Here is a 23,602-nt window from a genome sequence, read left to right on the forward strand (position 1 = left end):
TGTTTGCACAGGTCTAGCTGAGTTATTTATTCAGGGCGGGCGCGTCTAAACATTTCTCATCTGTTTAAAATAGTGTGTTTTATAATTTGGGCATCTGCATTCGGCTGTTTTAAATATCCGGTGGTTTATAAAGAAAGACAGGATGGGTGGAAGAGCCTTTGCTGTTTAGCAGCAACATTGGACAGGGAATGTCTGAGAGGCTGTGGGAAGGGGAAAGATGCCACAAGAGGCAGAAAGTGCCAGCTTGCTGCCTCCTCCAGCAGCAGATTGGTTGTGGGAAACGGAACAAGAAGTGACGATCCCCGAATGACCAGGAAAGGGGATGAAGCGAGCGGAGACTTGAAACTTCTTCCTCCCGAGTGGGCAGCCGGGGTTAGTTTCAGCAGCTGGGTGTCCGCGTGGCAGCCAGTCCGGACCTGTCCTGTCCACCCTGTGAGTGGGCAAAGGGGGGGTCCACCCTGTGAGTGGGCAAAGGGGGGGTCCACCCTGTGAGTGGGCAAAGGGGGGGTCCACCCTGTGAGTGGGCAAAGGGGGGGTCCACCCTGTGAGTGGGCAAAGGGGGGGTCCACCCTGTGAGTGGGCAAAGGGGGGGTCCACCCTGTGAGTGGGCAAGGGGAGAGGGGTCCACCCTCTGAGTGGGGAGGGGGGTCCACCCTGTGAGTGGGCAAAGGGGAGGGGGGTCCACCCTGTGAGTGGGCAAGGGGAGGGGGTCCACCCTGTGAGTGGGGAGGGGGAGGGGGGTCCACCCTGTGAGTGGGCAAGGGGGGTCCACCCTGTGAGTGGGCAAGGGGAGGGGGCAGCCAGCCCGGACCTGTCCTGTCCACCCTGTGAGTGGGCAAAGGGAGGGGGGTCCACCCTGTGAGTGGGGAGGGGGGAGGGGGGGTCCACCCTGTGAGTGGGCTAAGGGAGGGGGGTCCACCCTGTGAGTGGGGAGGGGGGAGGGGGGGTCCACCCTGTGAGTGGGCTAAGGGAGGGGGGTCCACCCTTTGAGTGGGCAAGGGGAGGGGGGGTCCACCCTGTGAGTGGGCAAGGGGAGGGGGGTCCACCCTGTGAGTGGGGAGGGGGGGGGGGTCCACCCTGTGAGTGGGAAAAGGGAGGGGGGTCCACCCTGTGAGTGGGGAGGGGGGTCCACCCTGTGAGTGGGAGAAGGGACGGGTGTCCACCCTGTGAGTGGGTAAGGGGAGGGGGGTCCACCTTGTGAGTGGGCAAGGGGAGGGGGGTCCACCCTGTGAGTGGGCAAAGGGAGGGGGGGTTCACCCTGTGAGTGGGCAAAGGGGAGGGGGCTCCACCCTGTGAGTGGGTAAGGGGAGGGGGGTCCACCCTGTGAGTGGGCAAGGGGAGGGGGGGTCCACCCTGTGAGTGGGTAAGGGGAGGGGGCAGGCATTGCATTGCTGCAACATTAATAAAAGCTGCTCCAGCCACAGGAACGGGTGCCGGGGGTCCCCAGTCTGCTCCATGCAATGTCCTGTGAGGAAACCGTGGCAATCACCGTGGAGGACAAGACGTACAGTGTCAGCAAGAGGAAGCTGATTGAGAAGAGCGACTATTTCCGAGCCCTCTACAGCTCCGGGATGAGGGAATCGGCAGTGGGCTCGGTGCACTTGCAGGGTCTGAGCCCCCATGGGCTGGAGCTGGTCATTGAGTTCATCAACACCTCCAAAGTACACTTCGACAACGAGACCTTGGAAGATTTGGTGGAGACGGCGTCTTTCCTCCAGGTCACCCCCATCTTGAAGCTGCTCCTCACTGAGGTCAGGGTGGACAACTGTGTGGAGTTGTACAAACTCTCTGAAATGTATGGAATCAATGATCTACTGAATGCCTCTCTCAGGTTCATGGTGCACCATTACCACCCTCTGCTGACCAGGCAGGAATTCAGGCATCTGACCATCACCGTGCGGCAACAGGTGAGGGAGAGGCGCCTGAACGGCACTCCAGTCTTGGTGGCAGTTGGAGATTTCTTCAGCAGCTCCTTGAACCAGGCTGCGGATGAGGCCTGGTCAATGCTGCGGTATGAGGAGGCCGCACAGAGATGGCTGCCCCTGGCCAACAGCCTGCCTCCGGACATGGTGAACGTGAGGGGCTATGGTTCCACCGTCCTGAATAATTACCTTTTCATAGTTGGTGGATACAGGATGAGCAGTCAGGAGATTGGGGCTGCACATTGCTACAACCCCTGCAAAAACGAGTGGAACCAGATTGCATCAATGAATCAGAAAAGGTACAAAGATGACACTCTTGCCGTCCATTCTCACCACAGGGTGATTTCACCAATGCCATTTTATTCGCAACCTTTTGCGAAAGATGTTTTTAAAATGGGGCAGCACGGTGACGCAGTGGTTAGCACTGCTTCCTCACGGCGCCAAGGTCCCAGGTTCGATCCCGGCTCTGGGTCACTGTCTGTGTGGAGTTTGCATGGGTTTCGCCCCTACAACCCAAAGATGTGCAGGTTAGGTGGATTGGCCACGCTAAATTGCACCTTAATTGGAAAAAATGAATTGGGTACTCTAAATTTATGGGGAAAAAAGATGTTTTTAAAACAATGTTGCCTGTGTCAAATGTCAACATTACAGTTCTGCAGCATAGCAAAGAAAGCGCATATTTCTCTTAAAAGGCCTGAGAAACAATCTTGCAGAATTAAAACTAAACAACAATCAAGAAACACATATATCCTAGATGGGGATGTGTGCAGCAAGGACAAAGCATTCAGATCCATATCAGATCCATATTCTGAGGAGGCCTCATTTGCACATGTCATGTAGCACAAATGAGTCACCAGGTTCACATTTTCACTAATTCCCAGTCTTGGAAAGCGGGAATTCCCCTCACCCGCAAAGCTATAAATTGGTGTTTTATTGCTGCACATTTCCAAGAGGTCTCATTTTCAGTGAGACAATCTGGTAAATGGGGGCACTGTGCAATGCCTGGATGATGTGTCACTCACAGTATTGCTGAGATTGTTTTACAAATCCTGGGTCCCATCTTTCTTTTTAAACCACCAAATACTTTGAAACAGCCTATGGACCAAATAGGAATAAACAACTTTTGGAGTTCACCTATTTGTTCCTTGAATGCCTGCCATTGCCTGTCCGCTGTCCTTCGGTATTGTTTCCCCGTCCGTAGCCAGCTCATGCCTCATACCATCATAGTTAACTTTATTGAGGTTCCGGATCCTGATCTCAGAATCAACTACCTCACTATTCGCCTTGATAAAGAATTCTACCATATTATGGTCACTCATCCCCAAGAGTTCTCTAATAACTGGATTGCCAACTCATCCTTTCTCATTTCACAACACCCAGTCTAAGATGGTCTGTTCCCTTGTTGGTTCCTCAACATACTGCTTCAATAGGGTGGCATGTGGCGCAGTGGTTAGCACTAGAACTGCGACGCTGAGGATCCGGGTTCGAATCCCGGCCCCGGGTCACTGTCCGTGTGGAGTTTGCACATTCTCCCCATGTCTGCATGGGTTTCACCCCCACAACCCAATGATGTGCAGGTTAGGTGGATTGGCCACGCTGAATTGCCCCTTAATTGGAAAAAAAATAATTGGGTACTCTAAATTTTTTTTAAAAACATACTGCTTCAGAAAACCGTCCCGTAAACACTCCAGAAATTTCTCCTCTATTAAACTGTAACTAATTTGACTCACCCAATCTATATGCAGGTTAAAGTCACCCATAATCACAGATGTTCCTTTATCACATGCATCTCTGATATCCTGTCCAATGCTATTCCCAACATTACCGCTGTAGTTTGGTGGTCTGTATTCCACCCCAACGAATGTTTTTTGCCCCTTGATGTTTCTTAACTTGACCCAGAAAGATTCCACGTCATCTGTGCTAATATCTTTCCTCAATATTGTATCAATATCTTCTTTAATCAACAATGCAACTCCACCAACTTTTCTTTCTGTCTGTCCTTCCTAAAAACTGAATGGCCCTCAAATATTCAGTTCCCATCCTTGGCTGCCTTGAAGCCATGTCTCCGTAATCCCAACTATATCATATCCCTTTACATTTATCTGCACACCTAATTCATCCATTTTATTTTGAATGCTTCATGCATTCAGGTACAATACCATAAGACTAGTCCTTTTAATGTTCCTTGCCCCGCCCCTATTATATTTACAGTGTCATTATCTGATACAGGCCCTTGATTTCTCTGCCTATCACTTTTCTTGTTCTCCTTTCTGTCTTGTTCTCTTGTTCTTGATTACCCCTGCGCTTAATCCTTCTATTGGTTCCCACCCCCCTGCCATATTAGTTCAAACCCTCCCCCCACTGCCCTAGCAAGGGCATCAGTCCCGGTCATTCCTCGGTGTAACCTGTCCAGTTTTTACTGGTCCTACCTCCCGCAGAACCGGTCCCAATGCCCCAGGAATTTGAAACCTGCCGCCTCACACCATTTCTTCAGCCATATATTCATTTGATATATCCTCCTATTTCTACTCTTTTTTTTTTTGTAAATAATTTTTATTGAAAAATTTTGAATTTACACAACAATAACGCACCATAGTAAAATACCAAAAATAACAATAATATTAACAATCATAAACATTCGCCCCACCCCCATGCACAACACAGCATTTTAACAACAACGCAAATTAACACAATATAAAGTTACAGAATAGAAACTACAATAAGGAACACCTACTCATCCTAGTCCCGGACACGTGGGCCCGGTGCAGCACCTTAAATTGGATGAGACTAAACCTCGCACATGAGGAGGAAGAGTTGACTCTGTCCAAGGCATCCGCCCAAGTCCCGTCCTCTATCTGCTCCCCGAGTTCCTCCTCCCATTTAGCCTTCAACTCCTCCACTGACGACTCCTCCACCTCCTGCATTACCTTATAGATGTCAGACACCTTCCCCTCTCCGACCCACACCCCTGAAAGCACTCTGTCCATCGTCCCCCGCGAGGGCAGCAAAGGGAATCCCTCTACCTGTCGCCTAGCAAACGCCTTTACCTGCAAGTATCTGAACATGTTCCCTTGGGGAAGGCCAAATTTATCTTCCAGTTCCCCCAGGCCCACAAACCTCCCGCCAATAAACAGGTCCCTCAATTTGCTGATGCCCGCCCTTTGCCACCCCCTAAATCCCCCATCCTTGTTCCCCGGGATGAACTGATGGTTGCCACCCAGTGGAGCCTCCATCGAGCCCCCTGTTTCCCCCCCTATGCCGCCTCCACTGTCCCCAGATTCTTAGGGTCGCCGCCACCACCGGGCTCGTGGTAAACCTCTTAGGGGAGAGCGGCAACGGCGCCGTTACCATGGCACCCAGGCTCGTACCCCTACATGACGGCATCTCCATTCTTTTCCACGCCGTCACCCATTTACGCACCATTGACACATTGGCCGCCCAATAGTACCCCAGAAGGTTGGGCAGCGCCAGCCCGCCTCTATCCCTCCCTCGCTCCAGGAACACCCTCCTCACTCTCGGAGTCCCATGCGCCCACACAAAGCTCAGAATACTGCTAGTCACTCTCCTAAAGAAGGCCCTGGGGATAAAGATGGGCAGGCACTGAAAGAGGAACAAGAACCTCGGAAGCACCGTCATTTTGACGGACTGTACCCTCCCCGCCAACGATAATGGCAGCATGTCCCACCTCTTGAACTCCTCCTCCATCTGATCTACAAGTCTGGTGAAATTATGCTTGTGGAGAGTCCCCCAGTCCCTGGCCACCTGCACCCCCAGGTACCTAAAGCTCTCCCTGCCCGCCTAAGCGGGAGCCTACCAATTCCTTCCTCCTGGTCTCCAGGGTGCACCACAAACACCTCACTCTTGCCTAAATTTAATTTATAACCTGAAAAGGTCCCAAACTCAGCTAGCAACTCCATCACCCCCGGCATCCCTCCCACCGGGTCCGCCACATACAATAACAGGTCATCGGCATACAACGGCACCCTATGTTCCTCTCCACCTCGCACCAAGCCTCTCCACCTCTCTGAATCCCTCAACGCCATCGCCAGCGGCTCGATTGCCAGTGCAAACAACAAGGGGAACAGGGGGCAACCCTGCCTGGTCCCTCGGTAAAGCCGGAAGTACTCCGACCTCCTCCTATTCGTGGCCACGCAAGCCATCGGGGCCTCATATAGCAGCCTTACCCATCTAATGAACCCTTCACCAAATCCAAACCTCCCCAACACCTCCCATAAGTACCCCCACTCCACTCTATCGAAGGCCTTCTCCGCATCCAGCGCCACCACTATCTCTGCCTCCCCCTCAATCGCCGGCATCATGATGACATTCAACAATCTCGGCACATTCGTGTTCAGCTGCCTTCCCTTCATAAAACCTGTCTGGTCCTCGTGCACAACCCCTGGTACACAGTCCTCTATCCTGGTGGCCAGGATTTTTGCCAGCACCTTAGCGTCCACGTTGAGGAGAGATATGGGCCTGTATGAACCACACTGCTGGGGGTCCTTGTCCCTCTTTAAAATTAACGAGATAAAGCGCCCGCGACATCGTCGGGAGCAAAGTCCCCCCTTCCCACGCTTCGTTGAGTGTCCGCACCAGCAAGGGGCCTACTAAGTCCACAAACTTTTTATAAAATTCCACCGGGAACCCATCCGGCCCCGGTGCCTTCCCTGACTGCATCTGCCCGATCCCCTTAACTAGCTCCTCCAGCTCAATCGGCGCACCCAACCCCTCCACCTTCTCCTCCTGCACCTTCGGGAAAGAAAGCCCGTCCAGGAACCTCTCCATTCCCCTCCTCTCCCCCATTGGCTCCGACCGGTACAGTTCCCCGTAAAAGTCCTTGAAGACCTCATTCACCTCTACCCCCTTCCGCACCACATTCCCACTCTTGTCTCTCACTCCAGCAATTTCCTTAGTCGCATCCCGCTTGCGGAGCTGATGAGCCAGCATCCCTCCTATTTCTACTCTGACTAACACGTAGCAATGGTAGGAATCCCGAGATCACTATCTTTGAGGTCCGACTTCTCAACATTTTCCCTAACTCCCTATATTCTGGTTTCAGGACTTCATCCTTTTTTAAAAACCTATGTCATTGGTATCGATGTGCACCACGACCTCTGGCTGTTCACCTTCCCCCTACAGAATGTCCAGTAACCGCTCCGAGCCAACCTTGATCCGAGCACCAAGGAGGCAACATATCATCCTGGAGTCCCGTTTACGCTCACAGAAACGCCTGTCTATTCCCCTTATAATCGAGTCCGATAACTATTGTATTCCCACACTTTTTACTCCTCCCCTGTACAACAGAACCAACCGTGGTGCAAAGAACGTGGCTGTTGCTGCTTTTCCCTGAGAGATCTGTCCTCTTAACAGTATCCAAAACAGTATATCATGTTTTGCAGGGGAATAGCTACAGGAGATTCCACCACTTCAACTGTGAATGTATCTGCTTTCTAGCAGTTACATTAACGGCGTTCAAAAGGCATGTTGACAAACACATGGATAGGATGGGTATAGAGGGATACGGCACAAGGAAGTGCTGAGGGTTTTGGCCCAGGTTGGTATCATGACCGGTACAGGCTCGGAGGGCCGAAGGGCCTGTTCTTGTGCTGCATTGTTCTTTGTTCACTGCCTATCTAGCTCTCTTGCTCTGCCTGGTGGTCACCCATTCCCTTCCTGCCTGTGGAGTTTGAGCCTACGGTGTGACCACCTCTCTATACGTGCTATCCATAACACTCTCCACCTTGTGGATGCTCCTAAATATCCCTGAGTGCCGCCCCAGCTCGGAAACCCGGGCTTCCAGGAGCCTGTAGCTGGAGACAATTCCTGCACACATGCTTAACCTGGGTACTGGAAATGTTCCGGGCCTCCCACGTGGAGCAAGAGGAGCAAACCAAGGCTTTGAGTTTTCCTGCCATGACTTATCCTTTTAAGCTAAACCTTTGGAAGATGCTTGATATTAGATTAAATCCAATTCTCTAGGGCCCTTCTTTGCTTGTCCTTGTTACTACCAATTAGATCCCTTACAGATTATAAACCACAAAACCTATTTTCAACCTACAATTGATGAAAGTTGTCAAGTCTTACCAACCTTGCCCACTACTTACCAACCAGCGCTCTCATGTACTGCAGAATTCTTCAGACTCTATTGAAATACCAATCTGCTTGCCTATTCTTCCTGCCAAAATGGACAACCTCACATTTTCCCACATTACACTCTGTCAACATTTTACCAACTCCCCTAACCTATCTATATCCCTTGGCAGACTCTTTGTGTCTTCCACGCAACTTGTTTTTCTGCCTGTCTTTGTATGGACACCAAATCTGGCTGCAATACACTTAGTCCATCTTCCAAGTCACTGATATAGGTTTACCAACTTGAAAATAACCTATTTATCCCAACTTTGTTTTCTGGTAGATAGCCAATCCTCTATCCATGTTAATATATTGTCCCCAACATCATGAGCTGTGGTCTTGTTGAGTATAATTTATATTTGTACTAGCCAATTTCGTGCCAGCATTTAAAATAAAACACAACTGTTTAACAGCAATGGTTTGGCGTCATTGCAGAATATTTGTCCTCTGGGATTCTGATATTGTCCGAGGATCATTTTGTTGGTCGTGGATTGTCCATAGCTTTTTGTGATGCACAAAGGTCTACTTTGTGTAAAGGCCTATTTCTAACCATGTGCCTTATTAATCAAAACTGTTCAAAGTGCAGGTGAACTATTAGCCATTATCAAGGTATTATGTAAATTATTATGTTTTTTTAATAAAATCTTTCACAGGTCAGAACTGGCCACATCCAGTAGGAAGTACAAATTTGCAAGTGTTTGCACTCTTTCTAACAACAAAGTTGTACTCTTTTCCAAAGACTAAACTGTATTCAGGAAATCGGCAGACGGCAAAGTATTGCAGTTGTCTCAACATATTCCGAATTTCCAAAGAGTCCATTAGATGATCCTATCTGGATTCCCTTTCTGCCCCTAGCACAATGTCATAAATTTGGGTACTTTTTAGGTAAAAGTGTTGGTTTAGAGGACAGTACATGTTTTTCCACCTGTTTACTTCACGCGTCATAAATCTCAGCAAACCTCAGAAAAGTATGGACGTGTTTACTTTTAAAACTGTGCCAGCCTGGCCTCCAATTCTAATTGAGTCTTTCAAATCATTTACCATAGGAATGTGTCCTCAAGCAAGAGGCCTGAAGGAATTCCTGTGGCCTTTTTCCCCCTGCCACAAAAGTGTCTTGAGAGAACTTTGATATACTGAAATGTTTGTGGAAAGGATGAGATGAATGAACAAAGGCATCCACCAAGAAAGCACAACATTGCCTAAACTTCCTCAGGAAACTAAGGAAATTTGGCATGTCCATATTAACTCTTACCAATTTGTACAGATGCACCATAGAAAGCATCCTATCGGGCTGCATCACAGCCTGGTATGGCAACTGCTCGGCCCAAGACCGCAAGAAACTACAGAGAGCCGTGAACACCGCCCAGTCCATCACACGAACCTGCCTCCCATCCATTGACTCCATCTACACCTCCCGCTGCCTGGGGAAAGCGGGCAGCATAATCAAAGACCCCTCCCACCCGGCTTACTCACTCTTCCAACTTCTTCCATCGGGCAGGAGATACAGAAGTCTGAGAACACGCACAAACAGATTCAAAAACAGCTTCTTCCCCACTGTTACCAGACTCCTAAACGACCCTCTTATGGACTGACCTCATTAACACTACACCCTGTATGCTTCATCCGATGCCGGTGTTTATGTTGTTACATTGTGTACCTTGTGTTGCCCTATTATGTATTTTCTTTTATTTCCTTTTCTTTTCATGTACTTAATGATCTGTTGAGCTGCTCGCAGAAAAATACTTTTCACTGTATCTCGGTATACGGGACAATAAACAAATTCGATCCAATCCATATGCCAGCTGCTGCTTGGAATAATTTGGGAAATATACACATTGACAGGCATCAGGCTACCCAGAGATGTGGTACAAGTAAGGTTAGGAAGATAGCTGACTATTCAGAGAAATTATAGAAGACAGCTGTGATAATTTCAGTGGACCTTTGGCATTTCAAGTATTGAATGAACCATATCATCCCAGAAGTTTTGTTACACCCTTCCTTTCATGCCAGTCCTCTAGTGGTCTGATGTCATCTGGACTCTGATTACAGAGTCAAATAGGTGTGGAGCCTGCTGCCTTTGATATTCAATTGTGCCATCCCAAAGGCAGAGAGATATTTGTAGATCAGGGCAGCACATTCTTTACTAATGATTATGTTTAGAAAAAATATATGCTCTTCCAAGAAAGTCCACCTTTTCAGTGGGGTGACCAGACGCAATAGCAAGCACGTTCACTTTCAATGCAGTTTTATAATCTACTCAAACTTACATCTGAATTAAGTGTCCCTTAACAGGATCCAACTGTCCTGTCTCTCGCCTGTGAGTGTGAAATGAGTTTGGGCAATCTCAAGCTATGAGGTATTAACACACCACCCAAAAGTGTCCTGATTTTAGCACTAGAATTTACAGTGCAGAAGGAGGCCATATGGCCCATCGAGTCTGTCCCGGCCCTTGGAACGAACACCCTACTTAAGCCCACACCTCCACCCTGTAACCTTAGCAACCCCACCCAACCTTTTTGGACACTAAGGGTAATTTAGCATGGCCAATCCACTTAACCTGCACATCTTTGGACTGTGGGAGGAAACCGGAGCACCCGGAGGAAACCCATACCCACGGGGAGAATGTGCAGACTCCGCACAGTGACCCAAGCAGGGAATCGAACCTGGGACCCTGGCGCTCTGAAGCAACAGTGCTAACCACTACCATGCTGCCTGTAAATTGGCAGGATGTGTGTCAATCTCACTCGCTGATGCGAGATATGGGAAGCGATACACTAGTTCTGTCGGGATTGAGGATAAGGTACATTGTTGAGACACTAGAGAGGTCTGATACTGCAGAGTGAACTTTTCTGTGCAACTATAGCCATATTGCCTCTGAACTGGGAATCTTTGATGCTAATGGTGGGCAACCAAAATAGAGAATACTATTGCCTCTGAGCACAAAATATATATTTTGTCACTTAAATAGCCATTCTTAACAGCTCTCATTGAAACTGCAAATGTTGTTGAAAAATACAGAATTGTATATTTCATATTGTTTCCATATATCTCTCTCTTTAGATCAAATTTTAAACTTCTAGCTGTAAGTGAGAAATTGTATGCAGTTGGTGGACAGTCGCTTTGTAATGTCGAATGTTACAATCCAGAGATGGACTGGTGGAGTTTTGTAGCCTCAATGCCAGATCCGCTTGTGGAGTTCTCCGCCTGTGAATGCAAAGGGATGATCTATGTAATGGGTGGATATACAACACGAGGTAAGCTGCTTTTAGTTCGGGGATATAAAGATTTGTTGACTGCTTAATCAATATATAAATGTTAAAATATAATTTGGAGTGCTGTGTTTGTTCACCGACAAGTGGCACCATAACAATGATGAGACCCTGCTTTTATTTCCCTCTCAAATGGAGACTTGTCATGTTTGTGCAGACAGCAAAGAAAAGATGGATAGAAGGTGACCCTGGGCAAAGCCTGCTGGACACACGATGCAGATTTTCACAGAAAGTCCACCGCAGGCTTTACCTCAGGTTTAAACACTTTAAAATCAACTTTTCAAAACACAAAGGATTTCTTGGAATAAAAGAAACATTACCACAGTCGTCTCAATGCCCTATTCACCCTCGCGGAATTTACTAACTGACATTCCCACAGATTTTAACAGAAAAGTAAATTTGTTACATTTTTCTGAGCATCCACATTGACTGCATGTCACTGGTTCCCCTGTTATCACTGATATATTTTTAACCATTATAGAGCTGGTCAGGATGACCTTTAAATCTAACTTTCTTCGCTTTCCAATGAGATTTGATCTTGTTACAGAAGCTTCACATCTGCCACAGATGTTTCTATGTTCTTCTGGGTGTAACTGAGCAACAGGGAGTGAGAGGGGCCATAGGGGCCATAAAAGCGGTGAGAATTTAGTGAGAAGGAGCTTAAAAACAGCAACAATTCTCTGAGAGGGGCCTTAACACCAGAAAGAGTTAAGTGGGAGGGGTTAGGGTTCAGTGGGCAGAGTTGGGTCAAAGTTCAATGGGCTGGGTTAGGGTTCAGTGGGTGGGGTAGGGTTCAGAGTTCAGTGGGCAACGTTAGGATCAGAGGTCTGTGGGCGGTGTTGGTGGTCAGAGTTTAGTGGGCGGTGTTGGAGTCAGAGTTCAGTGCGTAAGGTTAGGGTTCAGTGGGTGTGGTTAGGATCAGTGAGGGGTTATGGTTCAGTATACGCATATAGGCTTCAGTGGGCGGGGTTAGGATTCAGTGGGCTGGATTAAGGTGCAGTGGGTGGGGCTGGGATTCAATGGGTGGGGTTAGGGTTCAGTTAGCAAGGTTAGGGTTCAGATGACAGGATATGGTTCAGTAGACGGAGTTAGGGTTCAGTGGGTGTGGTTGGGTTCAGTGGGTGGGGCTAGCATTCAGTGGGCGTGGTTAGGGATCAGTTGGCAAGGTTAGGGTTCAATAGATGGAGTTACGGTTCAGTGGGCGGAATCAGGGTTCAGTTGGCAACGTTAGGGTTCAATGGGTGGGGTTAGGGTTCAGTGGGTGGGGTTAGAGTTCAGTGGGCATGGTTAGGGTTCAGTGGGTGGGGTTAGGGTTCAGTGGGTGGGGTTAGGGTTCAGTGGGTGGGGTTAGAGTTCAGTGGGCATGGTTAGGGTTCAGTGGGTGGGGTTAGGGTTCAGTGGGCGGGGTTAGGCTCAGTGGGCGGGTTATGGTTCAATGTGCAGGTTTAAGAGTTCAGTTGGGGTTAGGGTTCAGTGGGTCAGGTTAGGGTTCAGTGTGCGGGGTTAGAGTTCAATGTGCAGGGGTAGAGTTCAGTGGGTGGGGTGAGGGTTAAGTGGGTGGGGTTAGTGTTCAGTGGGTGGGGTTAGAGTTCAGTGGGTGGGGTTAGAGTTCAGTGGGCATGGTTAGGGTTCAGTGGGTGGGGTTAGGGTTCAGTGGGTGGGGTTAGAGTTCAGTAGGCATGGTTAGGCTTCAGTGGGTGGGGTTAGGGTTCAGTGGGTGGGGTGATGGTTCAGTGGGTGGGGTTAGGGTTCAGTGGGTGGGGTTAGAGTTCAGTAGGCATGGTTAGGCTTCAGTGGGTGGGGTTAGGGTTCAGTGGGTGGGGTGATGGTTCAGTGGGTGGGGTTAGGGTTCAGTGGGTGGGGTTAGAGTTCAGTGGGCAGGGTTAGCGTTCAATGGGCATGGTTAGGGTTCAGTGGGTGGGGCTAGGGTTCAGTGGGTGGGGTTAGAGTTCAGTAGGCATGGTTAGGCTTCAGTGGGTGGGGTTAGGGTTCAGTGGGTCGGGTTAGGGTTCAGTGTGCGGGGTTAGAGTTCAATGTGCAGGGGTAGAGTTCAGTGGGTGGGGTGAGGGTTCACTGGGTGGGGTTAGTGTTCAGTGGGCAGTGTTACGGTTCAGTAGGCGGTGTTAGGGTTCAGTGGGCAGTGTTAGAGTTCAGTAGGCAGGATTAGGGTTCAATGGGCAGGGTTAGAGTTCAGTGGGTGGGGTGAGGGTTCAGTGGGTGGGGTGATGGTTCAGTGGGTGGGGTTAGGTTTCAGTGGGTGTGGTTAGGGTTCAGTGGGTGGGGTTAGGGTTCAGTGGGTGGGGTTAGGGTTCAGTGGGCAGGGTTAGCGTTCAGTGGGCGGGGTTTGGGTTCAGTGGGTGTGGTTAGGGTTTAGTGGGCGGGGTTAGTGTTCAGTGGGCAGGGTAAGGGTTCAGTGGGCGGGGTTACCTGGGACAGTCACCAAATTAGAGTTGGGGTAGGGTTCAGTGGGCAGGGCTAGAGTTTATTGGGTGGGGTTACTGTTCAGTCGGTGGGGCTAGAGTTCAGTGGGAGTGGTTAGGGTTCAGTGGGCAGGGCTAGTTTCAATGGGCGCGGTTTGGAATCAGTTGGCAAGGGTAGGGTTCAGTAGATGGAGTTAGGGTTCAGTGGGCGGGGTTAGGGTTCAGTGGGTGCGGTTAGGGTTCAGTAGATGGAGTTAGGGTTCAGTGGGCGGGGTTAGGGTGCAGTGGGCAGGGTTAGGGTTCAGTGGGTCGGGTTAGGGTTCAGTGGGCAGGGTTAGGCTCAGTGGGTGTGGTTAGGGTTCAGTGGGTGGGGTTAGGGTTCAGTGGGCAGGGTTAGGGTTCAGTAGGCGGTGTTAGGGTTCAGTGGGCGTGGTTAGAGTTCAGTGGGCAGAGTTAGGGTTCAGTGGGTAGTGTTAGAGTTCAGTAGGCAGGATTAGGGTTCAATGGGCAGGGTTAGAGTTCAGTGGGTGGGGTGAGGGTTCAGTGGGTGGGGTGATGGTTCAGTGGGTGGGGTTAGGTTTCAGTGGGTGTGGTTAGGGTTCAGTGGGTGGGGTTAGGGTTCAGTGGGTGGGGTTAGGGTTCAGTGGGCAGGGTTAGCGTTCAGTGGGCGGGGTTTGGGTTCAGTGGGTGTGGTTAGGGTTTAGTGGGCGGGGTTATTGTTCAGTGGGCAGGGTAAGGGTTCAGTGGGCGGAGTTACCTGGGACAGTCACCAAATTAGAGTTGGGGTAGGGTTCAGTGGGCAGGGCTAGAGTTTATTGGGTGGGGTTACTGTTCAGTCGGTGGGGCTGGAGTTCAGTGGGAGTGGTTAGGGTTCAGTGGGCAGGGCTAGTTTCAATGGGCGCGGTTTGGAATCAGTTGGCAAGGGTAGGGTTCAGTAGATGGAGTTAGGGTTCAGTGGGCGGGGTTAGGGTTCAGTGGGTGCGGTTAGGGTTCAGTAGATGGAGTTAGGGTTCAGTGGGCGGGGTTAGGGTGCAGTGGGCAGGGTTAGGGTTCAGTGGGTCGGGTTAGGGTTCAGTGGGCAGGGTTAGGCTCAGTGGGTGTGGTTAGGGTTCAGTGGGTGGGGTTAGGGTTCAGTGGGTGGGGTTAGGGTTCAGTGGGCAGGGTTAGGCTCAGTGGGTGTGGTTAGAGTTCAGTTGATGGGGTTAGGGTTCAGTGGGTGGGGTTAGGGTTCAGTGGGCGGGGTTGGGGTTAAGTGGGCATGGTTAGGGTTCAGTGGGCAGGGTTAGGGTTCAGTGGGCGGGGTTAGAGTTCAGTGGGCAGGTTTAGAGTTCAGCAGGCAGGGTTAGAGTTCAGTGGGTATGGTTAGAGTTCAGTGGGCAGGGTTAGGGTTCAGTGGGTTGGGTTAGGGTTCAGTGGGCAGGGTTAGGGTTCAGTGGGTTGGGTTAGGGTTCAGTGGGCAGGGTTAGGGTTCAGTGGGTTGGGTTAGGGTTCAGTGGGCAGGGTTAGGGTTCAGTGGGCAGGGTTAGGGTTCAGTGGGTTGGGTTAGGGTTCAGTGGGTGGGGTTAGGGTTCAGTGGGCGGGGTTGGGGTTAAGTGGGCAGGGTTAGGCTTCAGTGGGTCGGGTTAGGGTACAGTGGGCGGGGTTAGCCTCCGTGGGCAGGGTTAGGGTTCAGTGGCCGGGTTTAGAGCGCAGTGTGCAGAGTTAGAGTTCAGTTGATGGGGTTAGGGTTCAGTGGGTCAGGTTAGGGTTGAGTGGGTGGGGTTAGGGTTCAGTGGGTGGGGTTAGGGTTCAGTGGGCAGGGTTAGGGTTCAGTGGGCAGGCCTAGGGTTCTGTGGGCAGGGTTAGGGGTCAGTGGGCGGCGTTGGGGTTTAGTAGGTGTGGTTAGAGTACAGTGGGTGGGGTTAGGGTTCAGTGGGCTGGGTTACCTGTGGCAGTCACAAAATTAGAGTTAGGTTTCAGTGGTGGGGTTAGGGTTCAGTGGGTGGGGTTAGGGTTCAGTGGGCAGGGTTAGGGTTCAGTGGCGGGGTTAGGGTTCAGTGGGCAGGGTTAGAGTTCAGTGGACAGGGTTAGGGTTCAGTGGCGGGGTTAGGGTTCGGTGGGTGGAGTTAGGGTTCAGTGGGCGGGGTTAGGGTTCAGTGGCGGGGTTAGGGTTCTGTGGGCAGGGTTAGGGGTCAGTGGGCGGCGTTGGGGTTTAGTAGGTGTGGTTAGAGTACAGTGGGTGGGGTTAGGGTTCAGTGGGCTGGGTTACCTGTGGCAGTCACAAAATTAGAGTTAGGTTTCAGTGGTGGGGTTAGGGTTCAGTGGGTGAGGCTAGGGTTCATTGGACGGAGTTAGGGTTCAGTGGGCGGAGGTAGGGTTCAGTTGGCATGGTTAGGGTTGAGTGGGTGGGGTTAGAGTTCAGTGGGCAGGGATAGGCTCAGTGAGTGGGATTAGGGTTCAGTGGGCGGGGTTAGGGTTCAGTGGCGGGGTTAGAGTTCAGTGGGCAGGTTTAGGGTTCAGTAGGTGGGGTTAGAGTTCAGTGGGCAGGGATAGGCTCAGTGAGTGGGATTAGGGTTCAGTGGGCGGGGTTAGGGTTCAGTGGCGGGGTTAGAGTTCAGTGGGCAGGTTTAGGGTTCAGTAGGTGGGGTTAGAGTTCAGTGGGCAGGTTTAGGGTTCAGGGGTGGCGTTGGGGTTGTGTGGGCGGGGTTAGGGTTCAGTGGGTGGGGTTAGGGTTCAGTGGGTGAGGCTAGGGTTCATTGGACGGAGTTAGGGTTCAGTGGGCGGAGGTAGGGTTCAGTTGGCACGGTTAGGGTTGAGTGGGTGGGGTTAGAGTTCAGTGGGCAGGGATAGGCTCAGTGAGTGGGATTAGGGTTCAGTGGGCGGGGTTAGGGTTCAGTGGCGGGGTTAGAGTTCAGTGGGCAGGTTTAGGGTTCAGTAGGTGGGGTTAGAGTTCAGTGGGCAGGGATAGGCTCAGTGAGTGGGATTAGGGTTCAGTGGGCAGTGTTAGGGAGCAGTGGGCAGGGTTAGGGTTCAGTGGATGGGGTTAGGGTTCAGTGGGTGGGGTTAGGGTTCAGTGGGTGGGTCAGGGTTCAGTGGGTATGGTTAGGGTGCAGTGGGCAGGGTTAGGGTTCAGTGGGTGAGGTTAGGGTTCAGTGGGTGGGGTTAGTGTTCAGTGGGTGGGTCAGGGTTCAGTGGGTGGGTCAGGGTTCAGTGGACAGGGTTAGGGTTCAGTGGGTGGGGTTAGGGTTCAGTGGGTGGGGTTAGGGTTCAGTGGGTGGGTCAGGGTTCAGTGGGCAGGGTTAGGGTGCAGTGGGCAGGGTTAGGGTGCAGTGGGCAGGGTTTGGGTTCAGTGGGTGGGGTTAGGGTTCAGTGGGTAGGGTTAGGGTTCAGTGGGTGGGTCAGGGTTCAGTTGGCACAGTTAGGGTTCAGTGGGTGGGGTTAGGGTTCAGTGGGCAGGGTTAGGCTCAGTGGGTGGGGTTAGGGTTCAGTGGGTGGGGTTAGGGTTCAGTGGGTGGGTCAGGGTTCAGTTGGCACAGTTAGGGTTCAGTGGGTGGGGTTAGGGTTCAGTGGGCAGGGTTAGGGTCAGTGGGTGGGGTTAGGGTTCAGTGGGTGGGGTTAGGGTTCAGTGGGTGGGGTTAGGGTTCAGTGGGTGGGTCAGGGTTCAGTAGGCAGGGTTAGGGTTCAGTGGGTGGGTCAGGGTTCAGTGGGCAGGATTAGCGTTCAGTGGGCACGGTTCGCATTCAGTGGGTGGGATTAGGGTTCAGTGATTGGGGTTATGGTTAGGGTTCAGTGGGCAGGGTTACCTGGGACAGTCACCAAATTAGGGTTTGGGGTAGGGTTCAGTGGGCAGGGTTAGGGTTCAGTGCATGGGGCTAGGGTTCAGTGGGTGTGGTTAGGGTTCAGTGGGCAGGGTTAAGGTTAGGGTTAGGGTTCAGTTGATGGGGTTCTGGTTCAGGGGCCGGGGTTAGGGTTCAGTGGGTGTGGTTAGGGTTCAGTGGGCAGGGTTAGAGTTCAGTGGGCAGGGTTAGAGTTCAGTGGGCGGGGTTAGAGTTCAGTGGGCAGGTTTAGAGTTCAGCAGGCAGGGTTAGAGTTCAGTGGGTGGGGTTAGAGTTCAGTGGTCAGGGTTAGGGTTCAGTGGGCGGGGCTAGGGTTCAGGTGGTGGGGTTAGGGTTCAGTGGATGTGGTTAGAGTTCAGTGGGCAGGGTTAGAGTTCAGTTAGCGGGGTTAGAGTTCAGTGGCAAGTGTTAGAGTTCAGTGGGCATGGTTAGAGTTCAATGGGCGGGGTTAGAGTTCAGTGGGCGGGGTTAGAGTTCAGTGGGCGGGGTTACCTGGCACTGTCAGAGCTCACATTCCGAAACAAAATCAAGGCGTGACATCACAGGGGGAAGCAGGTGAATGATTGGCTGGAGACTTTCCATATCTTCAGCAGTCCAATCATAAGAGTACCAATCTTGGCCGGCTTTTAAAATGAAATGAAATCTCAATCGCTTATTGTCACGAATAGGCTTCAATGAAGTTACTGTGAAAAGCCCCTAGTCGCCACATTCCGGCGCCTGTCCGGGGAGGCTGCTACAGGAATCGAACCGTACTGTTGGCCTGCTTGGTCTGCTTTCAAAGCCAGCGATTTAGCCCTGTGCTAAACAGCCCCTAGTTCACGAGTCCCAACTGTTAGGTCCCCGCCCCCCAGTGGGTGAGCTCCTATTCCATGGGGAAGTCAACTTAATCTTGTCAATTATTATAACCTTCAGCCGTCCCCCTTGAAGTCCGTCAATCCCCCTGTTGGCGGTGAAGGTGGTCTTCACTTTGTTTCCAGCGGTCGTGGTGTGTGTTTTTTTATTACCTTGTCAGAGTTACAAAGCCAGAGCTCAGAGTGTGGACAGAGGTGAACCCCTAATCCAGCTCCTTGCCTGCTCCAAAAACCAATTCAAATTGAATCCAATTCATAGTCCCCACAAGAGAGACACTCCAGATCCAGGCATTACACCTGACCTCACCTCATCTTAGCCAAAAGGCCGAGAAGCGATTCGGGTGTTTTTATTTCATTCATGGATTGTGGGCGTCACTGGCAGAGTCATCATTTATTGCCCATCCTGGAGGGCATTTCAGAATCAACCACTTTGCTGCACGTCTGGAGTCACATGTAGGCCAGACCAGGTAAGAATGGCAGATTTCCTTCCCTAAAGGACATTACTGAACCAGATGGGTCTTTATGACAATGGACAATGATTTCATGGGCATCATTGGACTTTTATTCCCAGATTTTTATTGAATTCAAATTTTACTATCTGCTCTGGCAGGATTCGAACCCAGTTCCCCAGAGCATGACTCAGGATCTCTGGATTACTCGTTCAACGACAATACCACTACAACACTGCCTCCCCCAACAGGTCGGGGAACGTTGCTTCCGTGGCGATCACCTGGGGGGTCCTGTCTCTCTCTGACCAAGCTGTCGTCTGAGACTATGGATTTTTCTGTCTCATGTCTGTCCCAGAACCCTCCATCTGAGGTATATCTATGCCTGGCCCTTGGGGAATGCTGCTCCTTGGCAACACAATGAGTCAGGGCAAAGGGCACCAAATGTGGAGAAACGCACCATTAAACCCTTATGCCACCGGCAGTCCATTCTGCCTCTCACTGTTGTCCAGTGGGTGGGAAGGTTGGGCGGGAGCTGGGTCTTGGGATGTGATGGTTTGGGGGGGGATTGCATTGGGAGGGTGTTCAGGGCCCATCGGACCATCAATGTCCTACAGATTCTTCACCCCCACCCAGGAGTGACAGGACAAGTGAGCTGCAACGTGAGACAGCCGAGTATGACAGCATCCCCAGCAAATCCCCACACATTGGCCCCAATTGAACAGTAAACCGCTCAGCCGCATTTTAGCCACTCTGATGTGCCCTGATATCAATATTTACTCTGAACCCGCAGCAATTGAACTCGTTTGATTGCCGGAGATTCACTTTGGGTTAATTGTGTATGGATTGCATTTTCCTTTTCAGCTTCTTGAAACTATATTTTGTTTTTGAAACTGACACGAGGAATTTAAAATTGTACTGCCCAACTTTGACAGTGTCCGAGTGTCCGTCTTATAATTCTATGTACATTTATATGCATTTAAAAGTATTTATCTTGTTTTTTCATTCATTGAAAAACACTTCTAATTTCAGATAGAAATATGAGCATACTGCGATACTGCCCGACCTCAGACGCCTGGACTGTATTAGAATCCTGTGAGGTACATGTTCGGAAACAACAAATGGTCTCTATGGAAGATACAATTTACCTTGTGGGCGGCTGCATACACAAGCAAGGTGCAAGTCGCAAGGGAAGCCAAGGCGAAGATATGCTGACTGTCCAGTCCTATAACGTCACCACGAGGGAATGGCTCCCTCTCAAGCAAAACACATCCAAATCCGGACTAAACTTAACTTGCACGTTGCACAACGATGGGATCTACATTATAAGCAGAGATATTGCACCCTCAACCAGCCTTGAGCATCGTGTATTCTTGAAGTACAATCTGTTTGCAGATATGTGGGAGGCATTCCGCCGTTTTCCTGCGTTTGGACAAAACATTTTGCTTTGCTCACTGTATTATCCTGACGTCATTTAAAAGCCAATGTCTCGTGGGGAAATGCAGCAAGGCCTGAAATGGGATGGGATGGTGTGAATTTAGTGGAGCCAGGCTGCACTGCGACAGAAGAGTTTGGTACTTACCATCCTTGGGCAATCAGTAAAGATTTGAAACTTCACAATTGTTAATACAAACAGCTGTAACAATTCTGTGACCAGCTGGCCCCTACTGAATGGGATTTGTGTGGGAAATAGTAATTGGCGAACAAAGTCAAGAATTATTTTTTTTAAAGACTTAAAAGGCTTTGGATTAATAATGCAAATGTCCCACATTTCTTGAAAGGCAAAGAACAGAAATGTTAATAACAATAATGATCTTTATTCGTGTCATAAGTAGGCTTACATTAACACTGGAATGATGTTACTGTGAAAAGCCCCTAGTCACCACATTCCGGCACCTGCTCGGGTACTGTTCATGGAAAGGCTGTCTTCAAGTCAAGGATAATCTTCGGCCCGTGAGGGAGTTCCAGTGCTAAATACTTACAACCTAAAAAAGCTTACTCCTCTAAAATCCTCCCACTGCTCCTGAAAACACTAATAATTTCCAATTTACTTCATGCAGGCATTTCACAAAAGGTACAGTACCAGTCTGGCTTGTTGATCACTGCTGCTTTACATATGAGAGTTTAGGGGCAATGAAATAAGATTCATCGTGAAAAGTCTGAAGATAGGGGTGGCACGGTGGCACAGTGGTTAGCACTGCTACCTCACAGTGCCAGGGACCTGGGCTCAATTTGAACCTTGGGTGACTGTCGAATGGAGTCTGCACGTTCTCCCCGTGTCTGCGTGGGTTTCCTCCGGGTGCCCCAGTTTCCTCCCACAGTCCAAAGATGTGCAGGTTAGGTGGCTAAATTAGTGCCCAAAGGTTAGCTGGAGTTATGGGGTTCCTGTGACAGGGCGGAATAGTGTGCCTAGGTCGTGTGCTCCTTCAGATGGGCCGAATGGCCTCCTGCATTGTAGGGATTCTATGATTGCTGAAATGAAACTGTGGGCTGAATGCTCCGGTCTGCCAGCCCTTTTTCCTGCGGGCCGTGTCCTCGCCGGCACCGGGCCCCTCCGTTCCAGCAGCCGACCAATAGGATTTCCCATTGTGTCCACCCCGTCGGGATGTGGGTGCGGTGGCGGCAAGGCGGTGAATCCCGCCGACGGAGAATCCCGTCCTGTGTACTTTGAAATGGAAATGTCTCTTGTCAAGTTTTCTGTTATTAATGAAAACATTTCAATCTTAATCTTAATTAATTTCAACATTTCCCAGTGTTCACATTATATATTTAATTTATTTTTGTTGAGCATTTCTGTCAAAGTATTGAGTGAAGAAGAGTGATCACATTGTTGGGGCTGAATTGACCCTGAGTTAAATAAATTAGTTCTCTCTGCATTTACGTTTCCACTTCACTGCCAGAAACCAGCCCTGATATATAATGACGTTAGTCTTGGAAATCTCGGATATATTCAGTAGTTTGATACTGTCATGTACTTGTCACATTTTGTGCCAACTTCAACTATAAATTCCGGTGTCCACAATTGGATTGGAAATTTCCCATGGGAGCTTGTTGCACTGGAATCACAACCTCCTGACAGTGTTACGATCCCAGTTGATGTTATAACAGGACAGGCTAGGAGAGTGGGCAAAGAAGTGGCAGATGGAATACAAGTGTGAGATTATGCACTTTGGAAGGAGGAATGGAGGCATAGACTATTTGATAAATGCGGAAATGCTTTAGAAATCAAAGGAACTTGGGAGTCCTCGTACAAGATTCTCTTAAGGTTGACGTGCAGGTTCAGTCGGCAGTTAGGAAGGCAAATGCAATGTTAGCATTCATGTCAAGAGGGCTAGAATACAAGACCAGGGATGTACTTCTGAGGCTGTACAAGGCTCTGGTCAGACCCCATTTGGAATATTGTGAGCAGTTTTGGGCCCCGTATCTAAGGAAGGATGTGCTGGCCTTGGAAAGGGTCCAGAAAAGGTTCACAAGAATGATCCCTGGAATGAAGAACTTGTCGTATGAGGAACGGTTCAGGACTCTGGGCCTGTACTCGTTGGAGTTTAGTAGGATGAGGGGGGATCTTATTGAAACTTACAGGATACTGTGAGGGTTGGATAGAGTGGACGTGGAGAGGATGTTTCCATTTGTAGGAAAAACTTGAAGCGGAGGACACAATCTCAGACTAAAGGGACGATCCTTTAAAGCAGAGATGAGGAGGAATTTCTTCAGCCAGAGTGTGGTGAATCTGTGGAACTCTGGCACAGAAGGCTGTGGAGGCCAAATCACTGAGTGTCTTTAAGACAGAGATGGACAGGTTCTTGATTAATAAGGGGATCAGGGGCTATGGGGAGAAGGCAGGAGAATGGCTATGAGAAAAATATCAGCCATGATTGAATGGCGGAGCAGTGGATGGGCTGAGTGGCCTAATTCTGCTTCTATGTCTTATAGTCTTATGGATGGGAAGATCTCAGAATGGAACCCTGACTCAAAAGACTATGGGCACAATTCACCCAAAAAAATCAACAGAAAAATTTCCAAGTGTAACTTTAGGTGAGTTTGGCGGGGGTGTTCCTCGACGGCTATGTTGGCGAGATCGCGGCCGTATGAAACGGCACTTAGTGCTGAAAATGAGCTGCCACCTGAATTGAAAATCGCTTATTGTCACGAGTAGGCTTCAATGAAGTTACTGTGAAAAGCCCCTAGTCGCCACATTCCGGCGCCTGTCCGGGGAGGCTGGTACGGGAATCGAACCGTGCTGCTGGCCTGCCTTGGTCTGCTTAAAATCCAGCGATTTAGCCCAGTGAGCTAAACCAGCCCCTCCTGCCACTAAACCAACCACCTGCGTCTTACATTACTGGCTGTCTCGCCATCTGATTTGCCATACTGGCACCTGAGCATCTTGCTGCTAACAAGGGGGAGCTACTTTTAAATGCTCCCTCACCACTCACTCAGCGAGGGCTTGATCCAGATCGCCCAGGGTAAGCCGGGTGCAATGCGGTGATGAATTGCGCCTGAAAGGTTTGACTGCACGCCTTTACTCTCGCTTAGCTTCACACGTGTATACAGGTTTCACAGCTAACACCCCATTCTGAAACCAAATGGCCAATTCCACTCAATTCCAGGGATTTCTCTCAACAATTCCCCCAGATGATTGTCATATGAGGGTTTCTCAAATGTCACTCCCAAAAATACACGTTTTAAAGGTGCCCACCCGCTATGGGGCTCAGGAAACGTGGAATTGGCTGAAATTTCAGACCAGCCA

General features: G+C 50.1%; 1 protein-coding gene across 1 annotated transcript; it reads left to right on the forward strand.

The window, feature by feature from the left end:
- Positions 1 to 323: 323 nt before the first annotated feature.
- On the forward strand, positions 324 to 21,731 carry klhl42 (kelch-like family, member 42). Its single transcript, XM_038781087.1, has 4 exons — positions 324 to 432; positions 1,419 to 2,221; positions 11,115 to 11,308; positions 19,888 to 21,731. The coding sequence occupies exons 2-4, from the start codon at positions 1,461 to 1,463 to the stop codon at positions 20,331 to 20,333; spliced, it is 1,401 nt and encodes a 466-aa protein (XP_038637015.1). The 5' UTR covers positions 324 to 432; positions 1,419 to 1,460; the 3' UTR covers positions 20,334 to 21,731.
- The last annotated feature ends 1,871 nt before the right edge of the window (positions 21,732 to 23,602 follow it).

This window comes from Scyliorhinus canicula, chromosome 20, assembly GCF_902713615.1.
Source record: "Scyliorhinus canicula chromosome 20, sScyCan1.1, whole genome shotgun sequence".
NCBI lineage: Eukaryota > Metazoa > Chordata > Chondrichthyes > Carcharhiniformes > Scyliorhinidae > Scyliorhinus > Scyliorhinus canicula.